The sequence below is a fragment of the Alternaria hordeiaustralica genome, assembly GCF_023758085.1.
Source record: "Alternaria hordeiaustralica strain BMP 2776 chromosome Unknown scaffold_2, whole genome shotgun sequence".
NCBI classification, from domain to species: Eukaryota; Fungi; Ascomycota; class Dothideomycetes; order Pleosporales; family Pleosporaceae; genus Alternaria; species Alternaria hordeiaustralica.
This window is the reverse complement of record NW_026056774.1, coordinates 324,720-341,042: the sequence shown is the minus strand read 5'-3', so window position 1 is coordinate 341,042 and position 16,323 is coordinate 324,720. Positions and strand designations below refer to the sequence as shown.

The following is a 16,323-nucleotide window of genomic DNA, read 5'->3' as shown; positions in this document are numbered from 1 at the left end:
GGAGCCCAATGGCCCTGCAGGATGGCGTCGCCAGTCTGCTTCGCGTGGACACGGTACATTGGCCGATCTAGTGCAAGAGCCGCTGATTGAGTGCCCAATAAGAGGTCTCGTACGGTCGTTTGGCAGCGGTCTTGCTAAATGTTCAGCTGCTGCCATCGTATCGCCCGCTCAGTACCGATACACTATGCCTCTCTCTGGTAGTGGGGTTATATCCGCTGGCCCACTGCGCACAGCAAGGCTTTCGCGGGGAGCGGGCGTGTCGATATTGTCTTCTGGCTCTGGGCTCGAAAGGACGATGTATGCAGATGGGGCCGCTCGTTCTGTCACAGTGCCGGTTCTCGATTTCTTCGCACTACCGCGCTCTTTAGGTCCAGACTGCATCCTTTTGTGACGCGGTCTTATTGTGTTGACCTTCGGCTTCAGAATATATATCTCCTGGTCTGGTTTATCGCGAGTCCGGTAGAAGTCATGACTTCCAGGAAAGCTTCCGCCCCAATCAAGCGATTTATGCTCAATTCTCGTACCAAGAACTTGCGAATGTCAGTTCGCAACACGGAATACCTCAGAGACAGAATATACTGACCGTACGAATCTTCCCTGGGCTTCTTCACCAAATCCACTCGTATTGGCTGTCTGCGCATCGGTGGTGGCTTTGGGCTCGGGGGCGCCGGCGGAGATGGCGGAGCCATTGGAACCGATAGAGGCGAGCTTATACTTGGTGGTTGATAGAGAGAGCCGTTATCTCCCATTTCGTCGTCATCGCTGACATGGGGAGGTTGATAGTTGCTTTGCGGTCGCACTGGCTCTGCAGCATTAGAGCCTAAACTAGTCTCAACCGAAGCTGAATGTGTTAGCTAAACTCTCTCTGAATATCGTGGAGATGGAACCGAATGACTTACGTAATACATTGTTAGCATCTGCTCCAAGAATCTGTACAGCAACATTGTCTTTCTCAAGAGGCTTTGCAGGTCTCGGTAGTGGAGCAATGAAGGCCCCCTCAATGTCTCTTGACACGGAAGGAACGTATCTAAAGCTGGGATTGAGGCCTGTAAATGTGACTCCGTCGCTAACAGCTTGCGATGAAATGTCGGGACACGAGCAAAGCCGATCTGTTTGCGGTTAGCTTGGCAATGGCAGCCTTTGTCCTTAGGATACTTGCCGCTATGGTATATTAAGGCGCCGGCTGTCCTCGGTATACGGCCAGGCGCGCGTTCAATCCGATGCAAGACAACTCTGATCGTGTTGTACTTGTGCCTATGTGAGTCTATAGATTCCCACGTGACAACGAGTTCGCCTTTCTTCTCCGTGGGGGCACATTCAACCGATCGAGGCATCTGCAATAAGCGGCTTCTGGCCATGCTCTTTAGCCAGCGCTCATCAGCAATGACTTGTGGATGTTCCCCATTCGCCATGAGCTGAGAGATCATGATATCCCATAGTTGTAGGACTGCATGGTCGCATGAAAATAGCTCCCCGCCTGAACTTTGGTCTTCTTCGCAGAAGGCTTGATCATGTGCTCCCTCCCAAGTAAGCCACTTGTTGTGAACCTTCCACGTACCCGCAAAGAATCCGGCATCGATATTCAAGTGCTCGCCTTTCACGAAGCTGAGATTCATAGCCTGCGTTGCTGGACAAGACCGCAGCAGACATTCCAACATGTGCCGCATGTGTAACGCGAAGTGATTGTGGGTCCATCTAGAATATTTAACAAGTTCTGCGGACTTGAATCGGTGTAGCAGCTCATCTTTCGGCGTTCTGCAAAGGAAATACTTGCGCAAGATCCTCCATAACTCAGGGTCGATCGGTACGGGATTTTGGCGCAAACTCTTTTCAATGATATGAACCTGCTAAGATGCAAGAATTAGTCGAGAGCATTCCAGTACATATCTTCAACTCACGTCTTTCCCCTCAGCAGCCGAATAGTAGAAGGCTGCCCGACCTTCCCCATCCGTATTGAGCGTCTTCATCTTCGCCCAGACCTGCCTGGCAATATCGCCTGGCATGAGCTCATCCTCTCCATCGTCGATATGCAGCATTACATCGCCCATCTTATTGATGGAACTCAGAAGCAGTTCGGTGTAGTCTGATACGAGTTCTGAGTCAGTCGACTGGTCTGTTCGTATCGCAGCTGTCCAGATGGCAGATATTCCTTCACTCTCTTCTCCTCCGCCCGTGAGCGCATCGCGGTCAGAGCTAGTACTTCCTTCAACGAAGTTATAGCCGTATTTGTAGTTGTTCCCCCTAGTACCCCCGCGCGGTAAGAGAAGACCACGCAGGTACATGTGTCCTCGATATTTGGGGTCGCGGATGAGATCGCCATGACTGGTGTGGATGATGTTCTGGGGTGGGTCGATGTCGAGCGTGACGGTAATCCACCTCTTGAAATCGGTAATCGCGAGTCGTTCACCTGGTTTCCTACGTCCATAGATATCCCGCGTAGGTCCTGGAGCGCCAACTATCAAACAAACATCTTCCCACGGATGCGAGTTATGAGTCCTCGGCTGACCCCGCGCCTTCTTCATCATCTGCTTCAAGATCGTCTCGTTAATGCGGGTGAGCGAACAGGCTAAGCTCCCCTTCTTATAGAGAAATCTCCACTTGAAACTACTGCTCTCATAACGGACGTTGTAGTTGTTGCGCCGATAAACAAGAGCGGAGATCTTCATGCCGTCTCCATGCTGTCCCGTTTGTCCATCATCATAGGCCTTAGTCGTCGCACCAGTACCCAGATTGCGGTACTTGAGAGTGGCTTTGAAGTTGACGATCCTAAGGCCTCCAACGCAGTATCCGTCCTTATCGTGTTTAAACTGTATAAAACCAAGAAGCTCTTTGGTTTCTGGGTGATGCGCCTCGATGAGTATGAGTCGTTTTGTCTTGTTCTCGGTATACGTAGGGCGAAGTTGGGATAGCTTCAGGTTGAAGGATTTCAGGATGCCGTCTCTCCTACAGCTAGTCAGACGTTTCTGCTATAGATCACCAGCAAATACACTCACCAGTTTTGGTAAGACTCACGGAAGGCTTCTTTACATGTCCAACGTGGCCTGTAAGTATTCACGATATTGAGATCCTTCGTCGTGCGATTAACGCCAATGAGATCAGTGTTCAAATCGAGTTGATTATTGTCGCCATCAGAGGACTCGTCGAAGTCGCTGGTGTTTTCATTCCGTTCCAATTGCTTTCGTGATGGACCGGGACCCGGGATTGGGTTGGCATCAAAGTTGAAGTCATCGGAGCCGAATAACACCATGACTTAGAACGAAGACCCGCAGCTGTGCGTACGCAAGCTTAGAAGTGTTATGGCGGCGTAAAGGTATTGAAACGTGGCGCGGGATGCAAAGAACGATCCACCATCCAAGAAACACAACAAAAGTAGAGGATGTAGGCCTCCAACTAGCAATGTTAGCGAGCGAGAGTGAGACGAGGGGAGAGCTGGAGTAAGCGTGTGTTTGCTAAAGCACGGACCACGCTTAGCGTGGCTTCATCGTGCCTTCCAAGGTTAGCGCGTGACGCGGTGTCACGTGATGATACAACCAAATCAAGCTGCCGTTTCTCGACCCGAACCACCACAGCATCACCATCAATCGTCTTCGTATCAGCCGATTCATCTACTATTTCTGATGCAAGACCAAACAGATGATGACTTATGCAATCTCAAACAACAGTAACCGTCGCATTCCCCCTCAAATCCATCGAACTAGCCCCAACATGCACAACAAAATCCCCCTTCTCAACCACATACTGCATCTTCCTATCCCACAGCCCCCACTTAGCCACGTCCAGCTCAATACTGACATCCACCGTCTCACCCGCCTTGACCATAACCTTCTTGAAGCCCTTGAGCTCCTTGTTGGGCACTACGACACTAGCAAAGACATCTTGAACATAGACCTGCACTACTTCCTTGCCATCCACCTCTGATTCGTTCGTCACGGTTACGGTCGCGGTGATGGTGTCGCTTGGGCTTACTTCGGTCTTTGAGAGTGTGACGTTGGAGTAAGTGAAGTTTGCGTAGGAGAGGCCGTAGCCGAATTCGTATAGTGCCTGGGGGCTGTTGAGGACGTATTGGTGGCCGAATTGGAGGGTGCCGTTTGGAAGGATGGCTCCGGCGTCGGTGGCGCGACCGGAGTTGAGGTAGTCGTAGTAGATTGGCAGGGTACCGACGTCGTAAGGGAAGGAGACCGAGAGTTTTCCGGAGGGCGTGACGTCGCCGAAGAGGACGTCGGCTAGTCCGTTGCCGCCTTGCTCACCGGGGTAGAATTGTTGGAGGAGCGCGGCTGCGTTGTCGGAGATCCAGGGTTCGGTGACGGGCTTGCCGGAGGAGTATACGACAATGGTGGGTTTGCCGGTCTCGATGATGGCTTGGACGAGCTCGCCCATGGCGCCGACGAGGTTGAGTGATGCGACGTCTACGTGTTCACCGGTGGTAGCATTCAGTCCTTGCCAGAGCTCTTGCTGATCGCGTGACCATGTACCGACGACGACTACTGCGACATCTGCAGCCTCGGCCGCAGCGACGGCATCTGGGAAGCCGGACTGATCGTTTGACCAGCGCTCGCAGCCCTGAGCGTACGTAATAGTACCGCTGGATGCACTCTGAATACCTTGCAACGGAGTAACGTTGGTGGGGTTGTACTGAGAGCGGTAGACCACGTAGTCACCAAGGTTAGTAATGTTTGCCATGGGGCCAATGACAGCAATGTTCGCAGACTTGGAGAGAGGCAAGGTGCTGTTCTTGTTCTCGAGCAAGACGATGGAGTCAGCCTCAAGTGTCCTTGCAAGCTGCACATGCTCTTCGGGGTGGATGATGGACTCAGTCGCGTTCGTGGAGAGGCCTTTGTATGGGTTCTCGAAGAGACCCATTTCGAACTTCGCTCGGAGCTGGCGGCTCACGGCTCGGTCGACAATCTCGATGTCTAGCTTGCCTTCTTCGACCAGGCGCGGGATGTTTGCGTAGTTGTATGAGCCTCCACCCATCTCCACGTCGTTGCCGTTTGGTAGAGCCATGAGTGTTACCGCTTCGCTATCGATTGGCGTGCCTTCTGTTTTGCATTGGCACAGCTTGAAGTTGCAGCACAGCCTGTCTGTAGCGCCCGCATCCGAAGTGAGCCAGTACTTGTAACCCCATTCCTCGCGGAGAATTGTCTCTTGCATATGCCCATCGGCGATTGAAGGTATTCCGTCGTAAGAATGATAAGCACCCATGATGTTCCAGGCACCAGCGTCCATGATGGCACGATGGAAAGGTGGCAGCCAGGTGGTTCGCAGCTCTCGTTCGCCTCCATGAACTGGCCCGGTATTGAGACCTTGCTCTGGATTACTGAATCCTGCAAAGTGTTTGACTGTGGCGCTAACATTAAGACTTTGCACTCCCTTGACGTATTCGTATGCCATTTCGCCGGCCAGGAAACCATCTTCGCCGTATGTCTCCTCTACTCTTCCAAAACGCAGCTCACGCGCCAGATCCGCGAGCGGAGCGAACAGTTGATTGATACCGAGAGGAGCCGATTCCTTTGCAATCGCCACAGCCATGTCGTGTATCAGCTGCGGATCCCACGAGCATGCTTGCCCGATTGGGCTGTTGTAGATGGTCGCATTACCGACGAGCAAGCCATGTATAGCTTCCGTCTGAACCATTGCTGGAATGCCCAATGTCGTGTTGTGCAGAAGATAGTCCTGGCCAATCTTGACGCCAGTGCTGATCCATTCCGCAGGTATCGGATAGCCGACGTAAAACTGACCCGCGCGGACGCGGAAATTCCATTCGAGACCTGTCTCGTTGACAGCATTGGTGGTGGTGTTGATCCAATTCGAGATATCTCCCTGGATGAGCTGAGCTGTCTTTTCCTCGATAGTCATCCGGGAGAGAAGATCCGCCACTCTGGCCTCGACCGGTGCGGAAGCATCCTTATAGGTCGCATTCGCTGCTTGCTGTCTGCGAACCAAGTCGTACGCGCTGCTAGGAAGGAGCAGAGCACACACAGCAAGCAGGGAGGCTGAGCCGGAGAAGAATTGCCGCATGTTGGAATGGAGTGTACACCGTGTGAGTGTAGTCTCGCCCGGATACTGGGTTCTAGACAATGTACCGCAAGTCTTATAGATGCTCTCTAGGGTCTACGGACCGTTGGATGGGGTGCATGCAGACTTCTGGAGGTACTGCGGACAATCTCCACCCGAGACGCTCATTGTATATTGAGGTACCGGCTCGATGGGTGACGATCTATGTCATACTTCCCAACCGAAATGATGCCGCCGGTTGTTGGGCTGCATGCGACGCGTGCTAATTCTTCGAGCGCACATTCGGTGCAGATCAAAAGGCTTGCTAGAATCGCATTCTTGTTATAGACGCGTGCATGTTCGACTTGACGCGTGGAAGCGAAGCGCAGAAAGCTATGTCGAGTGTGTCGGACATGAGGTTTGATTGACGGAAGAAATGGTAGCTTGCGCTAGCCAAGGCGCTTCCCCCCCCGCTCTGATCTCCAACGAACAACGCTCTCCGCACTTCAACCCCGGATCATCTCAGTCGTTGAACTTTTTGGACATAGTTTGATGTAGTGATCTTGTTCCTCCGGAAACTAGGGACTAGATCCGTAGGCTTTGCAGCGCTGTTGCAGCTAATTGTAAATTCGATGACGTCGCTGGTCTTGAACGCGTTCCATGGCAAGTTTGCTTGAATGAAATCTTCATTTGACATTATATAATACTCTTTCAACATCTAAAGCCCATCAGAACTCATTGTAGCATACCCCATAGACAATTGCCCGTCTGACATCAAACCCAAGACCCTGACTCTAGTATAAACGCCATAGATGCGCCACAAAACCTGGTATATCCTCCTCTTTCCAATGCCATCCCATCTCAGATCTCCCTTAATTACTCATACAAACATTAAATAATTTCATCATAATAAACACATAAGAATCGTAACCGTCCTCTCTTCCTTACACTTCTCTCACATTCGTCACACTTTACGCCAAAAGCAACAAAGGCACAAAGAAAGCCACCCACCAAACCCTTTCCTTACTCCTGTCATTCAGCATACCACTCGCACCTCCGGTGGCAGCCGGGGGTGCAGGTGGTTCACCGGTGTATTGCGAGATGCGTGTTGAGGTTGAGCTAGGCGTGGTCGCGGTGCTGAGCGTCGAGCCGGCGACGAGGGCGCTGGAAGGTTCGGGGGTGGGTCGCGAGATGGGGGAGGCGGAGCCACGGGAGGCGGAGGGGTTGTAGGAGAAGGGTGGGGCGGTGGGGAAGGCGGTGTTGGTGTTGGAGGGTAGTGATGGTGTTGAGGATGTGACGGTGACGGTGGAGAGGATGGTCGATGCGGAGTCGGTTGGCGATGATGTTTCTTCCGAGTCGCTTGTTGATGTCGAAATGGGCAGATCTGCTGATGCCGATGCGGAAGCAGACGTGAGTGTAACCACAGTCGTTGTCGTTATCGCCGACGCAGTAGGTTCGGCGTTTGAAGAGGTCGGAAGTAGCGGAGTGGGTAGTGTCAGAATGACGGTGGTAGTCGTGGTGGTAGTCGTAGTGAAGATAGTTTGGTGGTTGACATCGGGTATTAAGATCGACGACAAGAGCGGGAGGTTGATGGAAGCAGAAGCAGCCGGCTCATCAGCTTGACCAACTACAGCTATTGCCAGACCAGGATGGATGCTGGCAAAACCTGACGCGGGAGTAGCGCTGGGGGTTACCACAGTCGAAGCAACTGAAGAGCTTGGCGATGCTGAGTAGTATACTGTCTCACAGACAACTTCAACTACTATAGGCACATAGCCTGGAGTAGGAACCGAAGCCGGGGAGACGACGGTTGCTGAGCCCGATAACGATGTGTATATGTATGTTGAGTTCTGAGTAGTGACATTGAACGAACTTGATATTGGGAGTGCCACTTGTGTTGCTTCTGATGAGGGACTGGACACCGCGTACGTAGTTGATAACGAGGGAGGAGCGGCGGCAAGGGTTGTATTTGATGGTGATGGAATCGGGTATGAGACGACGACGACTGAGCTGGGCTCTGGTATTAATGTTGACAAACTGTATGGCGGTACTGGTAGTCCAGTGGCATGTACGTGCGGTCGTAGTGCTCCAACGGTGGTAGCTATCAAGGTTAGTAAATCGCAAACACCCGAACAACCGCTCCCTGTACTTACTACTATTCATCTCGTAGGGCTTTGACACTACATCACCAATTACACCCACCGAAAGCGCACTCAGCACCATTACTGTTGAAATTATTCCCATGATGAACGAATGTGGGACTGTGATTGCGCAAGGAACGACGTGCTGCTATTGGCCAGACACAGATCTCAAGAAGATCCGACGAAAGGGATAAAAAGAGTGCGGATTGACAGAGACACAGAGCGTTGAAAGAACTACTCCGAAGAACCAGCCCTCTGATCATATGTATTAATATTGGGGGGCTGATATTGACCGTTGCCAAAAACCAGGGTGGCCGGTCATGCCAGCCACCGGGCGATCCTACGAAGAAGCATGTTTGTCGCACACCAACGTTCGGTGTAGCGCAGCGCATGCACAACCTATGCACCGTGCCAGCGGCAGCTATCTGAAACTTTCCGGCTTGTCGATTTAGATGCATGCCATGGCAGTCGAGATGATGCGATGTTGCGGTGAATGAGGCGACAGTGAGAGTTGGCAAGGAAGGCGCGTCACGCACGGACCTTCACCACGTCAAAAACTTGGTACAACGCGCTACTTTGGTGTCACGATGGCTTGTCGCGCTGGCTACTGACAGCAGAAGCTGCAAATCGCCGTGGCACTGACCACTACGCGACAACACAGGTTATCGCAATCTCACCGCCAGCGCAAAGGGCGGAAAGCGACAAATCGTTGACAGCCCTGCCTAAACTTCAAGTTCAGCGAGACCTTGGACGTGAAATGAAGTGTGACGTCGACGATGTTGCGGAATAGAGTCACAAACGAAGGAACATGTGCAGTGGAATGATGTTTATTGATTCAAGTCTAGTATGCAGCGCGCAAATGCTGGGATGCACACCACGTAAGATCTGTAGCCTCTCTCGTTAGCGGAGCTCTCAAGAAAAGGCGGTTCGAGAATGGGAGTGTTCGATGCAAATCAGACAGCAGTTGGTACAATTTTTGGTCGACATTAAATTCCGATCAGGTCTGTGATTAAAAGGTTTTTTCATCATTGCATGAGAGAGAAGAAAAAGTGTAAACTTACCATTGACAACATCATTCAACTTTGCGACGCTTGAAGAAAGTCTCGATACTTTTCTGCGATGCATCGTGACGAGAGCTTCCGACACCACCTCCGGTGCGCTTGAGGCTGCGGAGGTGGTCCTTGCCGTTGATCGCAAGGATGGTTGCGCACCACCCTTCAGCGAGTCGCGGTGCGATAGCCGGTGAGGAGTGACCAGGTACCCGGGTGGGTGCTTCTGACTCCTGCTGGCATGCAGGGCTATGTTCAGTCGCCGCTTGTGGTACTTTGACCTCGCCCAGACCTTGATCCGTGGCCGGCATCTCAGCGGGTGACGAAGAAGGTTCTGGAGTAGGCACCACATGCACACCGGCAGAGGTGCCGTTGTCATCAGGGTCTGTCTTCGTCATACACAGCTCGAGGTAGCCAGTGTTAGACCAGCCACCAAGATGCTCGAGCGACGGTCGCGCCGTTGCTTGGAGCTCTGGAGAGAGCGCAACACTCTTGTGCGGAAGGCGCAAAAGCAGTCGCTTCCAAAGAGTGGAGAGGAAAATGCCATGCGAGACTATCGCAACCACAGTGTCAGCGTCTTTCGACGCTTCGCCGAGGAGCGGCAAGAGATGCTCATCGAGGAATGAGTCCGCTCTGTGCGCCATGATCTCTTTCGACTCCACTTCCACAAAGCCTGGTGTATCCTTGTTGTCAAGTCGATCGTGGAACTTCTTTCCTTCCTTCGATCCGAAGTCCTGCTCCATCAACGCCCGTAGCTGCACGACATCCGGAACCACTTTCACAGTGTTGTCGTCGCTTGCGGGCGTCAATTGAGCCTCTCGGATCTTGCCAGCTGTTTTCACAGCCCGCTGGAGGTGCGACGAGAATAGATGGGTGAACGTCAACCCCTGGGACTTGAAGTGCTGACCAAGGCGGGTGGCCTGTTGGTAGCCGTGGTTGGTGAGCGCGGAATCTCTGCTACCGGCACTGTAATGATTAGCAATGAACGCCGATGACGACATATGGAAAGCTTACTAGAGCTGGGCGACATTGTCGACCGTTTCCCCATGCCGGATCAGAAACAGCCTCATCGATCGCGCCATGGTGCCCACATAGGGCGGTATGAAGCGCCGTCGAGCTTCATGGATGGGTGAGGCGGGTAGAGAATGGCAGAGCTCTAAGAAATTGCGCGCGTCATTTTGGAAGGGATGGTCCGTGTTAGCGTTATGATGACTAACCGTCCCTGAGTCCCCAAGTGTCTTCTCATTGTCAAACACTCCATACCCCGGAGACTACACCGCTTTCTTACTCTCTCGGAGTGTTGCTGATTTCGACCCGTGTTTTGTTCCGACGCACCAAGCATCGTGACGTTACTCACGTCGTGTACAAACGATCCTTAGCAACAGCATCCCTCGGCCACCCGCAAGATCAGTTCAGTGTCGGGACGTAAAATGCAGATTCATGTATTAGACCAATACCTGATAAAAGCTGTCGGTGCCGACGCGGCATAGAACCAAGATCAGAATCTTAGTATTAACAGAGATGCGCTCTAGGCTTCCATGATTCCGACTGGTCTAGACACCCAGAACGATTTGTCTGCCACGACACGAATGTCAGCAGTCATCTTTTATCGCATCGGTTTAGCTCTGGGGGTCTCTTCAGAACCGATCTTTTCGACTCGACCCGACACCGCCTGCTTTCCCGTTTGCATTACAGCGGAATCGCCTGCCGATGGATTACCAAAACCCATCCGCCATCCTTTCGCATGTGCATTCATCACTTTCTTCGCGCCATATGCATATATCGGTTCGTTGTGTATCATAAATCATAGTAAATCTTACTCTGCGCCGTTCCCTTTGATCAATTGGACTTGCTCGACCTCCAAAGGATCGACGGACACCTTATCAGTAGCGCTTCTCATTTCGCAGGAATCTCTTAGGCCCTTTCCTTTGTCTGATTCCTGCCTCTCATTCCCACTGATCTTCAAAGCATAGCGATTCTCAGTTACTTCGGCCTCTAATCTTGCACAATTGCAGCTTCTCGGCCGCTCAACTTACTGCCTCTGGAAATAACGATTGCTATTTGCATACTGTTCTGAGCCTTGAACGTTGACAATTTCTCAGTTGCGAGAGAGTGGCGCTCAGGGCTTACTCTCACCTGGGGCTCTCGGACCCGCCACGTCGGCATCAAGCAACGCTAAGCCGGCACTTGGAGCCACTCACCAGGACATCATCTCTCAACCTTTTGCGAGCTACTCTTCTTCAATGACATCTTCCATTAGCAACACCAGATGAGCATTACCCGCCGACCTACTCAGTCGCAGCCATGAGCACTACCAAAGACGGCAACCTGCCTCCCAAGCCTGACGTCGAGTTTGATTTCAATCTTCCCCATGGAATGGACGTCGAAGAGAACGCGAAGGGTGATGACCAGAGCATCAACGACCACCACGCAGATGATGGGATGCCGCAAGATCCTGATGTTGATATACATGACGAAGATAGCGGCGATTTTCACAGCAAAGACGCAAGGCATGGCCAGAATTCAGCCCAACACGACATGAACTACAATACCCTCGAGGAGGGGTTTTCCGACGACGAGGATGCTCCCAAAGCATTCGACCGCTCGTGGACTGCTCATCAAGCTCGGAGATCTTCGCCCAAAAGTAAGAAATCGCCGAGAACCGACGATGGCGACGATGAACCCAGTCCTAGGAGCAAGAAACCGCGCCAGTCACTTTTCGGGGGCTTGGCGGAGGAGGTCGAAGAAGACCATTTCGACGATCTTTTCGAAGAACAGCCTGACGATCCCCTCCTAGATGAGGAACTAGACTTACCCGAGACGGAGATGCCCAGACAAAGCATCGGCAACCGCATGTCTAGTCTCAATCTCGACCAACAAGAGAGAGAAGTCAGTCCGATCGATCAACAATTCAACCTTGGCTTTGAGCAACCCGGAGACTCCGTCAGAGAAGGCATGTCTTCAAGAGGATCTCCAGCGCCATCTGACGGCGAGATCGTCATTCCCCCAGATACACAGGTGAGACTGTTCATTCTATAACCACTGTCACAGTCAAGTACTTACTTTACCAGCCGGCCTATGGATTGCGACAAGGCATCGACCGAAAGAAGACCTACACTTATGTCGATCAGGATGCTTCGGGCAACTTTGATCCCGCGCAAGAGACACAGAACAAGGCACTGAAACTGAAGCAGGCGAAGGCTGCCAAAGCCGCCAAAGCCGCCCATCGTTTCAAGAAGGGGAAGCAGCGCGCACCTCAGGAGAATGTCATGAAGTGCATTGTCAGACTGCGCTTCGAAAACTTTGGCAACGTAAGGAACGTCACCAACGAGGAGGACAACTGGCCGGCTGAATGGTCCGACGTTGATTCTGAAGCTGAGCGGGAACTGCAAGAGTATCGAGACTTCTTCCGCAGAAAGACTCCCGATCGTACCATACAGCATCCGATCGAAGATCCCCGCGCCGAGGTCGATGACCTGACAGGCCATCCAGTAGCGCGAGGCTGCACATCTTGTCGCAACAACGAGACGTATTGCTCTTTAGTAGCAGGCGGTACATACCCTTGCGATCAATGCTTCAATTTGGCACAGGAGTGTGAACCAATCATCTCACCTACCGAGAAAGGCCGCTGCAAGCAATGTGTCGAGGACCGCAACGAGCGCTGTTCTTTTGAAGACGAGCCCCGCCAAGCTATCTGCGACCATTGCGCCGATAACGAGTACATATGCGAAGCGCTTCCGCCGGTGGAGTACCGTGCTGAGCGGATCCGCATCGATGAAATTATCTATACCCCAAATCGGCCTCACATACAATGCACGCATTGCCGCCTGGAGAAGAAGCGCTGCAGCCTGAAGAAGAAGACCGATAAGCCCCCATGCAAACGCTGCAAGAAGAACCATATCGGCTGCACCTTCCAAGACATCCCGAAAGTCGTCAAAGAGAAGAAGAAAAGGGTGTTGGGACCGACTGAGGGAGACGCACCTGAAGTCGCTGTACCTGACCACGACTATTTTACGAAGGAGGATCTTGAGGATTTGTACGGAGAGGACGTACCGATGTTCTCATGCTCTCCAACCCCCGAGCTCGAGATGGAAGACGAGGCTGGCCACAAGGGTAAGCTGACGAAGATCAACACCTGCTTCGCGCACCCCATTCAGTTCGGTGGGCAGAAAAATACTAGTGACTGCAATTTCTGCGACATACCCAACTTTGGGTTCACTGGGCTGTTCGAGAAAGAAGTCCATGTCATCGAATGGCATAACGGGATGGGATACACCGAGGTTGGTGGAGGACATGCGGAGAACAGCAGCGGCGGTACGACTATGTGCCAAGACTGCACGATGGGTAAGCTGCATCTTTTGATCACTCCAAAAGTGTTTTGTACTTCACGATCAATTTCCCACTAACAGCTCCACCAGGCAGAGTGCAGATTGTGGCTTGCGAAGGACACGAAATTCAGCACATTTTCCCCAACGGCATGACCCCAGATTTCGACCAGACAGCCGCCGATCTCCTAGAGTCTGCTGAGACACCAGCAGGCTGTCAGCAACAGCTCCAGCGCTGGTGTTCGATGTGCTTCACCCCTGCCACATTTACCTGCTGCACACACCAGACATCACTATTCGACCAAGAGATCGAGGGATGCGGATTGAAGCTCTGTATCGGCTGCCAAGTCAGGCTCACACAAAAGTTCGACAACGACAGTAGCCTGATGGCCGAGACACTGGATCTTGAGCCGAAGGCTAGCGCGGATGAAGACATGGATCCTGAGAACAGCATGGTGGTTAGGGCAGACGTTGGTTTCCTATGCCAGGAAGGTTTACTCATGAGAAGCCTGGGACGTGAAGCGGAAGAGTCAGAACTTTGATTTGGGGTACTGGTTTTGGTGTGTGGATATCGGAAAAGGCGTACCGGCGCTGTGGATGCGCGAAAGCTTCGGCGTCATGCGGAGCCAGCATCTTTCTCATTTATGGCTTTGTTACACGATCTCATTATCTATTCCAATGTGCAATGCAGCCTACATTAGTTTCCAAATATATCTTGATGACAAACAAAGATGATGTAGGCTTCATAAGTTAATTTTGGTTGTACTCTGTAGAGGTACGGGTCGAGGGTTTCCGTTGATAGGGGTGTTCTGGGCAAGTACATGTTCGCGGGCTTTCCTCCGCGCCAGCTATGACGTACGCGATCTGGCGTGTCTCCTTCCTTTCCCAACCTCGCCCTTTGTCAACATGTCAACTCTCGAGGGCAATAACAATTTCATATATCATCGCATACTAACACTACTAATACTCAAAGCCAGCCGCCTTCCTCTCCTCAACATCCGTCTCAAACGGAGCCTCAGCCTGCGGCGTAATCCTCGCCAAATGCCTGCGCGCGCCATCATCCCAGTCAAGCAGCGCACTGTGTGCCGTAACGCGATTATCCCAAACCACAACCGTACCCGGCGCCCACTTGACGCGTGCCTGGAAGTCCTGTCCTTTCGCGATATGATCGTACAGGAAGTTGAGTAAGAAATCCGACTCCTCTTTCTTGAAGCCCACGATGCGTCGGCTAAATTGCGGGTTCACGAAGAGCGCTTTCTCGCCTGTCGCAGGATGTGTCCGCACGAGCGGGTGGATTGAGGTTACTGGGTCGCGACGCACGATGCCGCCGCGGTTCTTGCTGTTGTCGGCTTGCTCGACGGCTGAGTTGGTGTTAGTATCTTTCGCGGCGCGTCGTGTGGCGTCGAGGCTTACCTGAGTGAACGACTTTCAAGCCGTGCAGTCGCTTCCTGAACTCTGGCGAGAGTCTGTTATACGCTACCGCTTGGTTCGCGAACAAAGTATCACCCCCCGCGGCTGGCCCATCAAGGACATACAGGAATGTAGTACCAGGTGGCTGCTTTTCATATGTCACATCTGAATGCCAGGTAATCGAGTTCGTCCGCTCTTCAAAGAAGTCTCGCGCCGTGGTGTCGTCAGTACCTCGATGGACGAGATGAACCTCAGGATAGCCCTCAGGAGCACCTGATGTAGGATGGATATGGTGTCGACCGAAGTATCCACCGAAAGCGAGTGCGTCTTTGATTGGGATGTCTGCGAAGTCCTGATCGCGGAACGCTACGACCTTTTTCTGGGCGACGAACAGTGCGAGTTCGTCTTTTCCGGCATCAGTCAGCTTGCTTAGCTGGACACCATGGACTTCGGCGCCAATGTTTGCTGTGATGTCGGCGACAGTCGCGTTCGCCAAGAGGTTAGGGAACGAAGGGTCGGCATCTTTTCCGTGTTCAGTGTGCTCGAATGGCTCCCATGGTGGGTATCTGAGCCGCTGATTAGTCTTCGGCACCATTGACGGTATGGAGATACTCACTTTCTGCCCTTCTCATTGTCCCAAGTCGGGAGGTAGTGCGGATACTTGGCAGGTGCATGCTTCTCAGTCCCACGCAGCTCGACTTCCTTCTGGAAGACCTTCGGGCCACCAAAGGCAGCTTCTTTGTACTGACCAACTCCAGACTTGTAGCCGACAGTAGTCTGTTCGGTGACCTCTTCGATGAGTGCGGGAGCCATGTTGCTATCCAACGATATCGCTTGGGGTGATGGTGAGGAGCGTCAATTTGGAAGTCTATCACATCACATATGAAGCGGCCTTATATGTACGAATCGAATCATGATTGTGAGTAGCAATGCTTCATTGCGACTCGACATTGGCTACGCGCAACCCCGCTCTTACGAACTCAACGCCAAGTTGCCACAATCATCGGATGTCGCATTCATGTAACCTAACTTGGCGATCCAGCGAGGTTGACTGCCGCGATATGCCCTGATCAATCAGCTTGCGATCATATTGCATCAAGCATGCACTGTATTGCTTCATACTTTCTTCCTACACCAGACTAACCGCGAGCAGCAAAGACCAACGAGTTGTGCAAGGCTTCATGCAACCGAACCATCCCACGCGATGTCGAATATACCAAGACTCTGGCGTCAGTTTTATATCCGAACGCACCGTTGCAGTAGTGGCGGATATGGTGTTCCATATCTATGTCGCCAACACCCCAGCCAATCACGCAATCCATCATCGAAAGAGACAACGACGAATTAACTCCAGATATGCTGCACAGAACCGCTCGACCCCGCTGCGAAATCACATCCACTGTT

At 52.3% G+C, this 16,323-nt stretch overlaps 4 protein-coding genes across 4 annotated transcripts; 1 reads left to right on the top strand and 3 right to left on the bottom strand.

Annotated features, from left to right (window-relative positions):
* Positions 1-3,651: 3,651 nt before the first annotated feature.
* J4E84_001578 (uncharacterized protein) lies at positions 3,652-6,018 on the bottom strand (the record flags this gene model as incomplete). Its single annotated transcript, XM_049384210.1, has 1 exon — positions 3,652-6,018. The coding sequence occupies one exon, from the start codon at positions 6,016-6,018 to the stop codon at positions 3,652-3,654; it is 2,367 nt and encodes a 788-aa protein (XP_049247566.1).
* A 3,189-nt stretch (positions 6,019-9,207) lies between these two features.
* J4E84_001577 (uncharacterized protein) lies at positions 9,208-10,185 on the bottom strand (the record flags this gene model as incomplete). The annotated part of the gene is made up of 2 exons (XM_049384209.1): positions 9,208-10,150; positions 10,181-10,185. The coding sequence occupies 2 exons, from the start codon at positions 10,183-10,185 to the stop codon at positions 9,208-9,210; spliced, it is 948 nt and encodes a 315-aa protein (XP_049247565.1).
* Positions 10,186-11,488: 1,303 nt separating this feature from the next.
* On the top strand, positions 11,489-14,051 carry J4E84_001576 (uncharacterized protein; the record flags this gene model as incomplete). The annotated part of the gene is made up of 3 exons (XM_049384208.1): positions 11,489-12,202; positions 12,256-13,528; positions 13,603-14,051. The coding sequence occupies 3 exons, from the start codon at positions 11,489-11,491 to the stop codon at positions 14,049-14,051; spliced, it is 2,436 nt and encodes an 811-aa protein (XP_049247564.1).
* A 418-nt stretch (positions 14,052-14,469) lies between these two features.
* J4E84_001575 (uncharacterized protein) lies at positions 14,470-15,732 on the bottom strand (the record flags this gene model as incomplete). Its single annotated transcript, XM_049384207.1, has 3 exons — positions 14,470-14,870; positions 14,923-15,485; positions 15,536-15,732. 3 exons carry the CDS (start codon positions 15,730-15,732, stop codon positions 14,470-14,472), a joined length of 1,161 nt encoding a protein of 386 aa, XP_049247563.1.
* Between the last annotated feature and the right edge of the window lie 591 nt (positions 15,733-16,323).